General features: G+C 38.5%; 1 protein-coding gene across 1 annotated transcript; it reads left to right on the top strand.

The window, feature by feature from the left end:
• Positions 1-292: 292 nt before the first annotated feature.
• chmp2ba (charged multivesicular body protein 2Ba) lies at positions 293-12,578 on the top strand. The gene is made up of 6 exons (XM_042495067.1): positions 293-485; positions 3,991-4,082; positions 7,300-7,494; positions 8,688-8,790; positions 9,114-9,220; positions 10,844-12,578. The coding sequence occupies exons 1-6, from the start codon at positions 452-454 to the stop codon at positions 10,955-10,957; spliced, it is 645 nt and encodes a 214-aa protein (XP_042351001.1). The 5' UTR covers positions 293-451; the 3' UTR covers positions 10,958-12,578.
• The last annotated feature ends 120 nt before the right edge of the window (positions 12,579-12,698 follow it).

Genomic DNA, 12,698 nt, shown 5'->3' with positions numbered 1-12,698 from the left:
CAGCTCTGTGTCTATGCCCCTTTCACAGTGAAGGTACCACTGTCAGAATTTACACAGCGTCCAAACATACACATACGGGTGAAATTCTCATGTATTTAGGACATTCATAAGGCTTACAGTTAAACAGACTGATGACAACACCATATAGACATTTTTTAGAGTAATGAGCATTGTTTTGACGAGTGAGAAGCACTTTTCATAATACGATGGAATATTTTACGAGCTAAAACTGAAGGCAGCAAGAGAGTCCCGCCGTGACGTCACGTGGAGCCGTTGAGTCAGTCAGCTGAGGGAGGAACTCCAACAGCAGAAAGTCAACCAGGAAACCGAGGCTGCTAAACTGACCCACCGCCCCGGTGCGACGGGTAAACGGCGGCACTGACGATAACAATCGCACAGTCTAACAGTACAGGATTTGTTTTTGATATTTAAGTTGACACAAAGCAGCGACATGGCCTCCCTTTTCAAGAAGAAGACTGTCGACGGTAAGTTTGCTCCGTGTGTAAAGCTAGCTAACTTGTTTTTAGCCCGGCTGTACAGGCTGCTGTGTTGTTCCCTTCCTAAATTAGCGATCACCATTTTAATGCCAACTTGTTAAACCTGTTCTGGCTCTAGTTGAGTCACCAGTCACACTATTGACTGAAGCGCTGCTAAACTTAATGCAGCTTAGAGGACCATGCTATTTGTAGCATAAAGGCTATTATAATGTAACTGTGAAAAACAATATGTTGTCACAAGACTTATTACACTTACAAGAGGCGTTTAGGTTAGTTTCCGCTCGGTGGTCTCATCGTTAGCTATCTGTTGACGTTAGGTCAATGTAAGAAGAAGGTATTGGCAGACTAGAGCTAAGGTTAATGTGAAGTCATTGTTTTCCATGGACTAGACATAAACCGGAAACACAACTATCATAAAATGTGTGCCAAAACGTTGACGTCAAATAGATATTGGCAGATGTTATATTTGCTTTAACTTTCATTCTCGATCATTGATATTTATTTATTCAAATTTATGCCTCAGTTCCTTCTTTTATATTTTCTGACAGCTACATTATTGTCAGTTTGGGTTTGAGACATAGACTCTTCAGTAACTGCCTTTCTGTGCTAAGACAATATAATAATTATTTCATTACAAACTGTAAAATATAATTCTGTAATGTGAAATAAAGATTGCTGAAATTTGTCATATCACACTGTCTTAATAGTTGTAATTTTAGTGTGTAAAAAAGTAATGTCAAAATCCTGAACAACCTTTTAATCTAAATATTTCAACATTTGTCTCCAGGCTAGGTAATACGCCTCACAAGGTCAGAATGGAAAACCAGCCTGTCTTTTATCAAATTTAATGAATCAATTACTCTATTTCAAATACTGATTATAATGACTCCAAGGACAGGATTTCTAGAGGTTAAGACATATTACACTTGAACTCCTCTGGACCTCAACCTTATTCAAATAATTAAAAAAAAAAATGTAAAAAAAAAAAAATAAATAAATAAATAATTAATTAAAAAAAATATCTAATATATTATCTCCATGTTCAAACATATGCTCTGTTGGTTAAGGCAAGTCTTTTCACAGCACCGCCCTCCTACTCCTCCCATCATTGTCACTCCAGTTTCACCCATACCGATCATCTGCATACTGTACTCACTGTGCCCTGTGTTACCTCCACTCCACGCCAAGCCCTCATCAGATCTTCCCAGCCGTGACCTTTCACAGTCTCCATCTCATATTCTTAAAATATCCCATCTCTCGCTCTCGGGGCACAGTTTTTTCGTTGTTGCCCAGGGTAGGATGGCTGAAGTAGTCTATGGTTATTTGGCGAATTGAGGAGGGGGGGTAAGATCACACATATTTGTAGGACGATATCCCTCCCACTTTGAGACGTTGGCGGCACGTCACCTTATACGTATACTTGTGTAGTTCCTACAAGTGGTCCAACGCACTGACGTGTCTTCACCAAGGTCATGATTGCTGAACTTTTCAGAAAGGAGAAGCAATGTAAGGCAGTTTTTTTTTTCTTTTTTTTAAGTGATGTTTTCTTATACAATAATTTATGAACGTAGAGCTGAATCTATTGTTTAGAGATGTATTTTCCAGCTTTTCATATCATTTTTACTATTATAATGTCTAAACCTATTTATTATTGTGTAATTCTGCACCCATCTATTGAAATGTGTTCATCCTGAAGGAGGAGGGATTCTTCCTCTTTTACTCTTTTTGAAGATTTCTTCCTTTATTTCCCCCTTTCCTTTGGTTTTTGGGAGCATATTTATCCTGGATTTTTACTTTATTTAATGCTTAAATATTTGTTTTTCAGTGTTTTTAAAGATGCGTGTATTGTATTCCATACTGCAACATCAAAAAGCACATCAGAAGTATGCTAACTCTGATTTCTTTCATAAAGCAGTTGATTTTAGATACATTTCAAAACTTTACTTTTTTCCCCACATAACAGTTCACCGGTTACTATAGAGTGTAAAAAGCAAGTGCCACAACTGCACCTGCATTTATTTTCTCTGTGGAGGTCCTAAGAGTGTGTGAGTGTGACATTGCTCAGTGCTGGGGTTTTCCCTCTCTCAGAAGTCATGGATGAATATGTGACTTCAGGGTCATACATAATCTCACATGATGCCACTCTGTGTTGTGTGGGTGGTTTAGAGCTGACTCAGTATTGATGTGAGAGCTGTCCAAGCTCGTCCACAGTTGGCAGTGTTGGTATGCATTGTCAGTGTGCTCCTTATTACGCTGTGGTATTTCGTGTGCATGTGAGCACACACTCAAACATCACCGCTCACGAGTAAGCCACTGAATAGATGTTTTAGATTTCTTCCAATGCTGTGCAGCTGACCTAGACCCTGCCCTGTCTTTATTGCAGTAGTGCTGGGCAATATATCATCACTGATATTGCAACATGAGACCAGATATCATTGTGGATTTTGAGTATCGTAATATTCTAAGTGTTGTTTTTTTTACTTTTTTTTTGGTGTTTTTTTTAAGACTGCATCACAGTAAAGTGATATCATTTTCTGAATTTCCCAGACTGTTATAGCTGTTATATTATTTGCCTTTCCAATTAGTCATTATGTCTACATTACTGATAATTAGTAATGAGGCAAGTCTCAATGTGCAACCCTGCAAAACTGCTGCAATATCGATATGAATTGGTCAATTCATTTGGTCGATAATATTGTGACATCTGAGTATCTCCATATCCCCCAGCCCTAAACTGCAATGAAAAAAAGATGAAATTGTAGAGGGTGGGGCATAATTAAACCACACAGAAGAAGAAAATAAGATTGTACTCGGCATTCTTTCAGTTTAGCTGTCAGCTTCTGATTATGTCGGCTAAGCGTGAGTGATGCCAAATTTTAAGACTGGAGTTTTCTTATCACCACTGCACATTACACATAGCTGTATTTAATTTTTTAAATATGTTTTGGAAGGGTCACAGAAAGCCAGAGTGTTTTAGCTTGACTTGACTGTTGATCGACAGTTGATGCAAAGTCATACATATCACAGAAATTTCGTTTTTTTTTTAATTTTAGTATCTGAAAAAGGGACTTGGGTGTTGTAAATGTTTAGTTATTGTTGCTTATACAAAGTATAACCTGACCTTTCCTTTCTAATATTCTTCCTGATAAATATTACGGCATATCCTGCCAAACTGTACAACTCTCTCATTACGCAACACCTATATGGTACATTTTTAATATGTCATAGTGCTTTTTGGAAGTATCCTTGTTGTATCTTTGATTGTAACTTTTCCATTTTCTATGTATGTTCTTGAGTGTTGCAGTGCTTTGCTTTATTTCTTTTTCCATTTAATCCATTCCATTTCCATTTTTTTAATTTAATGTTGATGTTTCATGTTTACTGTATGTTTAACGTACTGGCATGCGCCAAAAACCACAGCTAATTCCTTGTAAATTAAAGCCTGCATGGTAATAAAGCTGATTCTGATTCTGATTTCTGTTTCTCTCCAAAGACATAATCAAGGAACAATCTAGGGAGCTGCGTTCCACACAGAGAGGGATCGCAAGGGACAGAAATGCACTGGAGAAACAAGAGAAACAATTGGTAGGACCACACACACACGAACACACACACAAAGAGTCAGGGGAACACAATTATCTTTTCAGGAGGCATTTTTCATAACTTTCTACATATTGCATCAATGCTTTATTAACCCCCCTAGTCTCCCAACACATAGCTAGAGATGCATTTTACATTGACTTCCTACAATCTGGGATAGAGCCTTATTGGCTAAAGGGACTAAATGAATAGATAAGACTGATCTGATGTGGTGACTTTGCTTTAGGCAAGTCAGACTACTTTCTCTCTTACACACACACACACACACACAGTTACATGTTAAGGCTATGTTCACAGACACACACAACATTTCCCCTCTGTGAAAGATGAAAGGAGCCGGCTGTGTCCTCTCGCCTCTGTTGTATTAAGTAAATATCATACAGGACATAATTACCTCCCTGGGGAGCCAGATTTTTATTCCTCATTAATTCTTTCCGCTAATTAGTCTAGTTTTTTTTAAAGCTTTGTTGCGAGTTTTGAATAAAAGATACATTCGCTAAGAAATGGAAATGACCCACATTAGCAGTTTAGCACAATCATGACCCCCCCCCCACCCCCATGCACGCTTCAAATGTAAGTGTAAGCACACACATTCATATGCAGAGAGCAGAGGCGATCCCCCAAAAATGAAAGTACATTTTCAGTCAAGTTGTTACTTTTCCATGTAGATTATAGGACTAAAAAGTAAAGGGGGTTAATGAAAGTATCTTTATTTTTCTTTATTTTTTTCTGTTAAATTTGTATAAAATGTATACCATGCACAAAACATATTAAATTGTATGCAATTTGGCTTCCTGACACAAAAATGTCAGTCACAAATGTAAATCACAAGCTGTTTTTTTAAAAACGTTGTAGCAGCATGTGTCAAAAAGCTGCTGTTGCTGCAACACATTGTCCATCTGTTGTTCAGAAAAATCTTTGTCCCAGGTTTACATGTTAAGATTTCCAGCCCCCCACCAGGCAAAGTATTACAGCCTCATATTTGTGTGCAGAACTTCCTCACATCTATGAGAGCACAGTCTATCCATCACACCCCTTCATCCCCTCCCTCTTCCTCTGACAGGCCAGTAAATAAGACATTACAAGCCTCACATCAGCAGAAGTCCCACTGCTCTCATCCGTACCTTTTTCTTGTTTAAGCCTTCATACCTTTTCAGATGACAGTGCAGTTGACATTATTATTGTCACTGTGTGCCTTTTTTTCCTCACGCAGCTCCACATTTTTTTCTCCATGGCATTAATTTGAATTTTTTTCTGCTCAATAAAGCAGAGACAGACAGTACCTAATGCACCTGTTCTGTGTGTGAGAGCATAACAGAGAGACACTGAGTTGAGTGGGGAATGTCTATTGCTTCATCAAACATTAATAACTGATTGTTGCTTCCTGAAGATGCTTTTAGCTCACACACAAGAAATAAACAACACATGCTGGGGCTGTTGTACGCACTGTAGCAGTGCTGAGAGGCCTGGCTAGCACACTGTAACCTGCAGCTCCACTCCTGTCTCTTGGGAGGCTCACAAACACTCATGCCCACGCACAGGATTCCTGTGGGCATCAGTGTATTTTCAGATATTTACCAAAGCTAAAAGCGTATTGGCTTGCCGGTATGTTCGTGCTGATCGAGAGATCTATATTTGCAAACACACTGGTCTCTTGGGAGCATTGTAGATATATTTCTGTTTGTTTATCAATGCATAGTGTGCGTATGTATGCACAAGTACTTGTTTGTGTGTGTATTGTCTGTTATGTTGTACAGTGGGAGGAAATCAGGTGGCACTTCGCAGGTTATAAGATTAGTAGAAGCATAGCAAAGTTATATAAAAAATAATGGTTACGTAATATAATCTACAGAAGCTCTCCTGATCTTTCAGTCATGAATGTCACTTCACTTGTCAAAAACAAGTAATGGACATCGTATATCAAAAATAGCATTCAGTCAAAGACATTAATAAAAGACAGAACAATGCAGTCATTGCAGTCAGGGTTCCTTCAGTGTCTCTTCTACTCCCAAAAACACAGTATAAGTGATTAAAATCAGTAAAAACACAACAGTTTCACATTGAAAATCAGTGTTTCCTCAACACTGTTCAGCTTGTGGTGGAGGGGCTGCTAGCCCAGCTCTTGCTAATGCGTGGTCATCTTTGTTCTCATAAATTTGGATCTCGACCTTCAGGAGGTTTATACCAGGAGCAAATTATTTTGTAGAGGTTTCCTCATCTCCAAAACAATCTGTCCCAGTGATTTAAACCAGTAAAAACACTGAATAATGCAGTTTCACGTTAAAATTCCATGTTTCTCCGATGCTGTTCGGCATGGCAGCGCTGGAGCCGACCTGCTGCTAACATTTGTTCATATTGGTTCTCTGAAAATTTAAGTTTGAGTCGTCGGATGACTTAAAATCCTTCATCTGGTTAAGACATATAGTTAACAATGATAAGTGCTAAAAGTCTATTGTAAAACTGTGACTTAAAAGTGGTTAAGAAGTTGATTTATGACAGCTTATGGCAGACAACCACAACTCTGACAGACGCCCAAAGAGAATATGACACCACACACAGGTAACGGCGACCCAGTGACATAAACTGTGTCCTTGACTAAAATGACAGATTTCTCTGTAAACGTCTGGGAAGTACACAACGTAATATGATATTGGCCCAGTAATTTTTAAACATTTTAATGTGTAAACAGTGCATATAATATTTTTAACATGGCTTTTGACATGGTTGAGCGTGTCATATTGCAAAAACAGATGGAAAATTGTTGGCGCTCACTGACTTTTCAAGTTTACAAAACATAACTTTGTAGAGAAACGATCTGTTGTGTGAGGCAGCTGCAACTTAACAACTAATCTGTAATTCAGGCACCCTTAAACTCTTTATTTTTTTGTGGAATTTTTATGTTTAAGCACAGGATCATTATCTCTAAATATAATTCTTATTTGCACTGTTAGGTAGATGACTTACTTAAGCAAAAAAAAATCAGGAGACACAATGGCTCTCTGTAACTTCAGTTGGTTTTTAACAGATATCTACAATATATCTGTCAATATAGCTGAAACTTTTCAGTCAAAACAGTAATATAATGTTATATGGAACATGGACTCCAGTCTTACAATTTTATTTGTGCATTCTCACACTACTTTGCTACATTTGCCCACTGACATTGCATACACTGAAACTGACACATTACCCCCCCCCTCAGGAGGCTGAAATCAAGAAAATGGCTAAGAGTGGAAACAAGGAGGCGTGTAAGATTCTTGCCAAGCAGTTGCTCCATGTGAGGAAGCAGAGAGATCGCACATATGCAGTCAGCTCCAAGGTCACGTCCATGGCTACGCAGACGAGGGTCATGAACTCACAAATGAAGATGGCGGGCGCCATGTCCTCTACAGCCAAGGTAAGATCCTGGACTCCGTCCTTCAATTCAGCTGGCCTGAGGTTCAGTTTTAAAATACAAAACACTTTTGCTATTTCCATGGACAGGTGCTGCAAATTAGCATTTTGCTATAAAGACTCAAAGCAGTGCATCTGGGACTTGAGCATGTCTGAATGTTATGGCACCAATGTTACTGTATGTCCATGTCAAATAAACAAGCAAATAAATAAATATTGAGACATTTGATATCCACTACATTCAACTGACTGTTATAAAAGTTAAGTGTATTTCTGTTTTGCATATGAACTAGTTTCAGCGTTTACGCACATTAATATTTTAGCGTTGTAATTAAAGTATTAATGCGGGATCTGTTCATGTTTAAAACCAAGTCTGGTAGCATAATTGTTAATGAAGTGTGAGACGTGATAATTGTCCAGGAGCGATGTACTGTGCAGAGTCAGACTTTGCTAACATACACAGGTCAAAAATAATTAGGCTTCAGATTAATGGAGTGTGATGAGGTGAGTGTAGCTGTTTCAGACAGAGAGAACATGTGTTAACTCTTTGATGTCAGACATACACAAAGTTTGTTTATACACAGATGCACACACACAGATTTCAGCTTTCATTCAGGTATTTCATTAATAGCGTGGCACTTTTCTCTCATTATGTTGGGGTTTGAGTTGTTTAGTGGCAGAAGAGAATGTCAAAGAAAAGTAAAAAGTATCTGTTGTGTCAGGCTCAGCTGTGACAGTAAGCCAGGATTATGCTGATCTTTCACAGAGAGGAAGGAGATGCATAAAGCAATTATTTTAAATTCTTTTCCTGATTGGTAATAAGTGCAGAAATCACTTGCAGTTTGCTTCTTGGGAACCTGCCTTGATCGTATTATAAAAGGTAAATTACTGAGAGTGTTTTCTGTAAGAATAAAGGTCCTCTATATGACGAGCATATGCTCAATCAAAATTAAATTTCAGCTTAACTTAATGTTTTGCAAATATCTCACCAGCCTCCTATGCTGAAAAAGAAAGTTGTTAAAAAATGTACACAGGAATTTCCTAACAAAGTCCAGTGTGAAGGTCTTGCTATATCCCTTTACTGCCGCTTTGTTTCTTTACTTAAGAGCAGCTCTTAATGACATGCTACTTCTCTACAGCACCAGCTTAAAACCCTCAAGACTAATTCTCTAACTTTTCTTTTATTACGGTGTACAGACAATGCAAGCAGTGAATAAAAAGATGGATCCACAGAAGACCCTGAAGACCATGCAGGACTTCCAGAAGGAGAACATGAAGATGGACATGACTGAGGACATGAGTAAGGACTCATAATACAAACACGCACACACAAAGAGCTCTGGTATTTACAGGCTTGCCAAAACCAGATTGTCAGGATCCATGTGAACAGTGTACAGATTAACGTGTGTGAGTGACGTGTGTTGTAGGGAAATAAAAGTATGGTTTTGGCAACAATATAAAGAGAGGTTTTGACATTTCAGCACACAAGCATCCACACATACATACGAGATTAAATGAAGACTGTTTTGTTACGTCACTCCGAAGTGACTAAAAATCAATGTGTTTGATTCAACTGACCTGTCTGTCCGTATCTCTTCCCTCCCTGTCTCACTATCTGTCCAGTCAACGACACTTTAGATGAGATCTTCGACGGGTCTGGGGATGAAGAGGAATCTCAGGACATTGTCAACCAGGTTCTTGATGAGATTGGCATTGAGATCTCCGGAAAGGTGAGAAATTCAAAGCAACTGACTTTATGTATCACACCTACATTAACTTTATATACCGTCTGCTGGAAAACACATTCAGCCGATGGGGAGATGCCGATTTTTAATTATTTTTTTTAATCTAAATGTTAGCCCTGTTTGTGTAAAAATGAATAACAAAGGTGTTACAGCACATTTTACTCATGAAAATCATCCCCCAGCAATATGAACTGAACAATAAGTGTTCCACATGGCTTTTGCTTGACTGTTAAAATGTACTCCAGCTGCCACATGGTGGGGCTAGCCTTCAGCTCTTCCAGCTCTTATGTACTGTAGTCTGCTGAACTGCCAGGCTACCCATCTGCTGTGTGTGTGGCTCCCCCTGGGGGGCTTCATGAGTTATTACCTCTCATAACACAATGTACAAAGCCACAAATTGTCCTATAAACAAGGCCACAGCTGCAGAGAACAACAAGGCAAGATACATAAAAACCTGCAAAACTAGGGGGGTAATTATTTCCTGCTCAATCACAAAAAAGACAAAGCAGAGAATTCTCTGAATGCTTTCACATTGTGCATTTTTCTTCGGAAAGCAAAACAATAAAAGCTTTTTCAATCAACCCTAAAGCTGAGAGGAAGTTACACCACTCGTAAACTATGGTCGTTTGGGAGAAGCCAATTTGAGTAAATAAGGGGAAATTAGGTTTTTTTTTTTGTTGTTGTTTTTTTGTCATTTAGTGGAATTATCTTTCAATGTATAATTGTTTTAAGCATGTCAAATAACAAAAGCTCAAAAAAGCCTCTGGGTTTCAGCTAAGACAAAGATGATTTAATAATAGTTTGAGATTCACATCATTTAATCATGCCTTTTGGAGGTGAGTGATTGTTGTAACACTTGTATCACCGGTTTGTTTTACCAGCCTGAGTGGTTTAGATGGTTTACCACCTCTGACACCATGGAGCTTGTCAGCCTACTGGCGTGCATTATTTATAAATATAGGTGTGGTTTCAACCTTACAAACATTTTGACCTGACAAAGATTCAAGTAGGATGGAAACATTGTCTTCATTAGACTTGTGTGGCATGACTGTGTGTGCAGGTGCTGATTTCTGCCACTAACCCAGAAAAGAAAACCTGTTGCTGGCATGTTTTAGCCTTGTTATATTTATATTTTAATAAAAAATGTATGCCGTTAATGGCAAATTTCCCCAGTGGTATTGGAAATGGAACTGAATATCATTTTTTTTCTGGCTGTTGTATTTCTAAAAATTTAGAAATTCTTGTACAGTGACAACACTAATGCTCTGAACATTGGATACAGCTTCTTTAAGAAAGATTGGGACAGACTTGGGAAGCCATACATTTTTAAGGAAGAGATTAAAGTAATCAAAGAGACATCATAATGTCTTTCTGCAGTATGAATTATGTGAAGTTAATGTTTCAGATCTACTGACAGTAATGTGGTAATATTTGAACACAGTTTTGTTTTTTTTACATTTGGTCATGGAGCGACAATGGGCAGCTGTTTGCAGCAGCCAATCTTACAACAAGCACCAAGCTTTGTCATTGTGTGTGTGTGTGTGTTTGTGCAAAGTTTGAATTGAGTATGCCTGCTAATGGGATTTTTCTGCCCATGTGTGTTTCCAGATGGGGAGAGCTCCAGCTGCAGGAAAGAGCCTCCCTGGCGCTGCCTCCTCCAAGCAGGCGACCATCACCGACGACGAGATCGAGAAACAGCTCCGAGCTCTGGGAGTGGACTAATTGTCTTCTCTGTATTAATGTTCACATTATACACCTGTGCAACATTAATACTAATTGATACAGACTCTTAGACACATTGGATTTGTCATTGTTGAAATACTACAGGTGTAACAACGGGTGCACACCATCACACAAACACACACACATTAAGACATTCAAAGGCCTGCAGGCAGATATGCATACCATCACGCAGATACACTGTCTTCGACAGGTTGCCTTACAGGTCATTGGGGCAGAACATCTGATCTATTTATGGGAAAATAATATTTATCATGACTCTGGAGAGTCTGCAGCCTGAATAACAAATGTTTGACCTAAAGAGTTCTGAACCACCTACGCTGTTGTTTACCACCCATCTCAGTCTTTATAAGGGCTACAGTATACGAGATCATGGCTTTTTCCCATCTGATGTTTTGGCCTTACTGGAGTTACTCATATGATCTGTCAGCTTTTGGCTGGGGGAAGATGGATGGTCTTTTTTTCCAGCGAGCTCTAATGAGTAAAACATGGTAATTAAAAAGAGCTTAGGGGTTGTCGGTAACCAGATGGAAGTTGTATTTTTCCTACTTACAACGTTTACGTGATTCGCTCCCTCTGAGGCACAATCCTCTACTCCATGTGCATGTTTTTAATAGTTATGTGGGAAAAACATCCTGAAGTGTCAGAAATGGCACACAGTTACTTTAACATACAACGACTGATCACTATTTACATACATATGACGAAAGTGGTCAATGAGCTAATTAATTATCATGTTTTTAAAATCTTAAGGTACGATAGTTACAATGATTTAACTCAAACACGCATGTTAAATGTGTAACTTCATTTACTTCAGCATGAGATGGTGAGATGGGTCTATCCGAGGGTAAGCATTCAGTTTGCACCACCGAAGATGTGATGGTGCACAGATTGGGAGAAAATGTAATTAAACAAATTAGGACTAATGTTGGACTGGCATATCAAAGAGTTTTCAGTCAATTATTTGATGCTACTGAGTAATTAAATGTGTGATTTTTGTTTTGGATTCTTGGTTTCTGATCTTATATTGGATATGGGTTTTACAGTGATTGTAGGATGGCACTGGTCCTGCAGTCCCTCCTCTCTTTCAGCTGCTGTGCAGTTACTGTCATGTTATTTTAAGCTGCCTCTCTCACATACACACACACACTACAGCAACAAAATAATGGAAGTGTTTGCTTAAATGACACTGTGATCCAGGAGATGTTTTCTCTTCTTCAGAGCTGAAGCTAGCTTCATGAGAGTGACAGGGACATATGAAGTCATATTAAGTCTTGTCATTCTCTCTCTGGCCTTTTGTTCCCATGTTTATTCCCATTGCCAAAACAAACTGAGAATGTTTTCATTCTTGCATGTATCTGACATGGACAACACACAATCCATTGAATTTTCATAAGCCACCCTTTCCTCTACCTTTTAAAAGTCTGTTGTGATTGTGAGCAGAAACTGTTTATACAGATTTCGACATTGAGTGCAGTCCCATGGTTAGGAAATTTTCACACTTTTTAAAAGGTGTATGTATACTCCTCTTTTATTTAGTCATTGTAAATTGACTCTGTAAAGGGTTATGGCTTTTATAATGAATAAAGTTTCTTCAGGTACAGCTTTGTGAGCCTCTAATGTGTCTCCCTTTTAAGTAACAGTGTGTAAGATTTAGGGGGATTTGTCTAACAGAGAGGATTGCAGATTGCAACTAGCTGAAACTTCTCCCATTAGGATTCCT

Source organism: Plectropomus leopardus, chromosome 10, assembly GCF_008729295.1.
Source record: "Plectropomus leopardus isolate mb chromosome 10, YSFRI_Pleo_2.0, whole genome shotgun sequence".
In the NCBI taxonomy this organism is placed as follows: domain Eukaryota; kingdom Metazoa; phylum Chordata; class Actinopteri; order Perciformes; family Serranidae; genus Plectropomus; species Plectropomus leopardus.
The sequence above is the reverse complement of the archived record's forward strand: the minus strand, read 5'-3'. Positions and strand labels throughout refer to the sequence as shown.

Bases quoted from the DNA above. Each gene is read 5' to 3' on its own strand.
- chmp2ba (XM_042495067.1), top strand. From the start codon at position 452: ATGGCCTCCCTTTTCAAGAAGAAGACTGTCGACG. The intron at 486-3,990 runs GTAAGTTTGCTC...TTCTCTCCAAAG, and splicing joins CAAGAAGAAGACTGTCGACG to ACATAATCAAGGAACAATCT. The intron at 9,221-10,843 runs GTGAGAAATTCA...GTGTGTTTCCAG, and splicing joins GCATTGAGATCTCCGGAAAG to ATGGGGAGAGCTCCAGCTGC.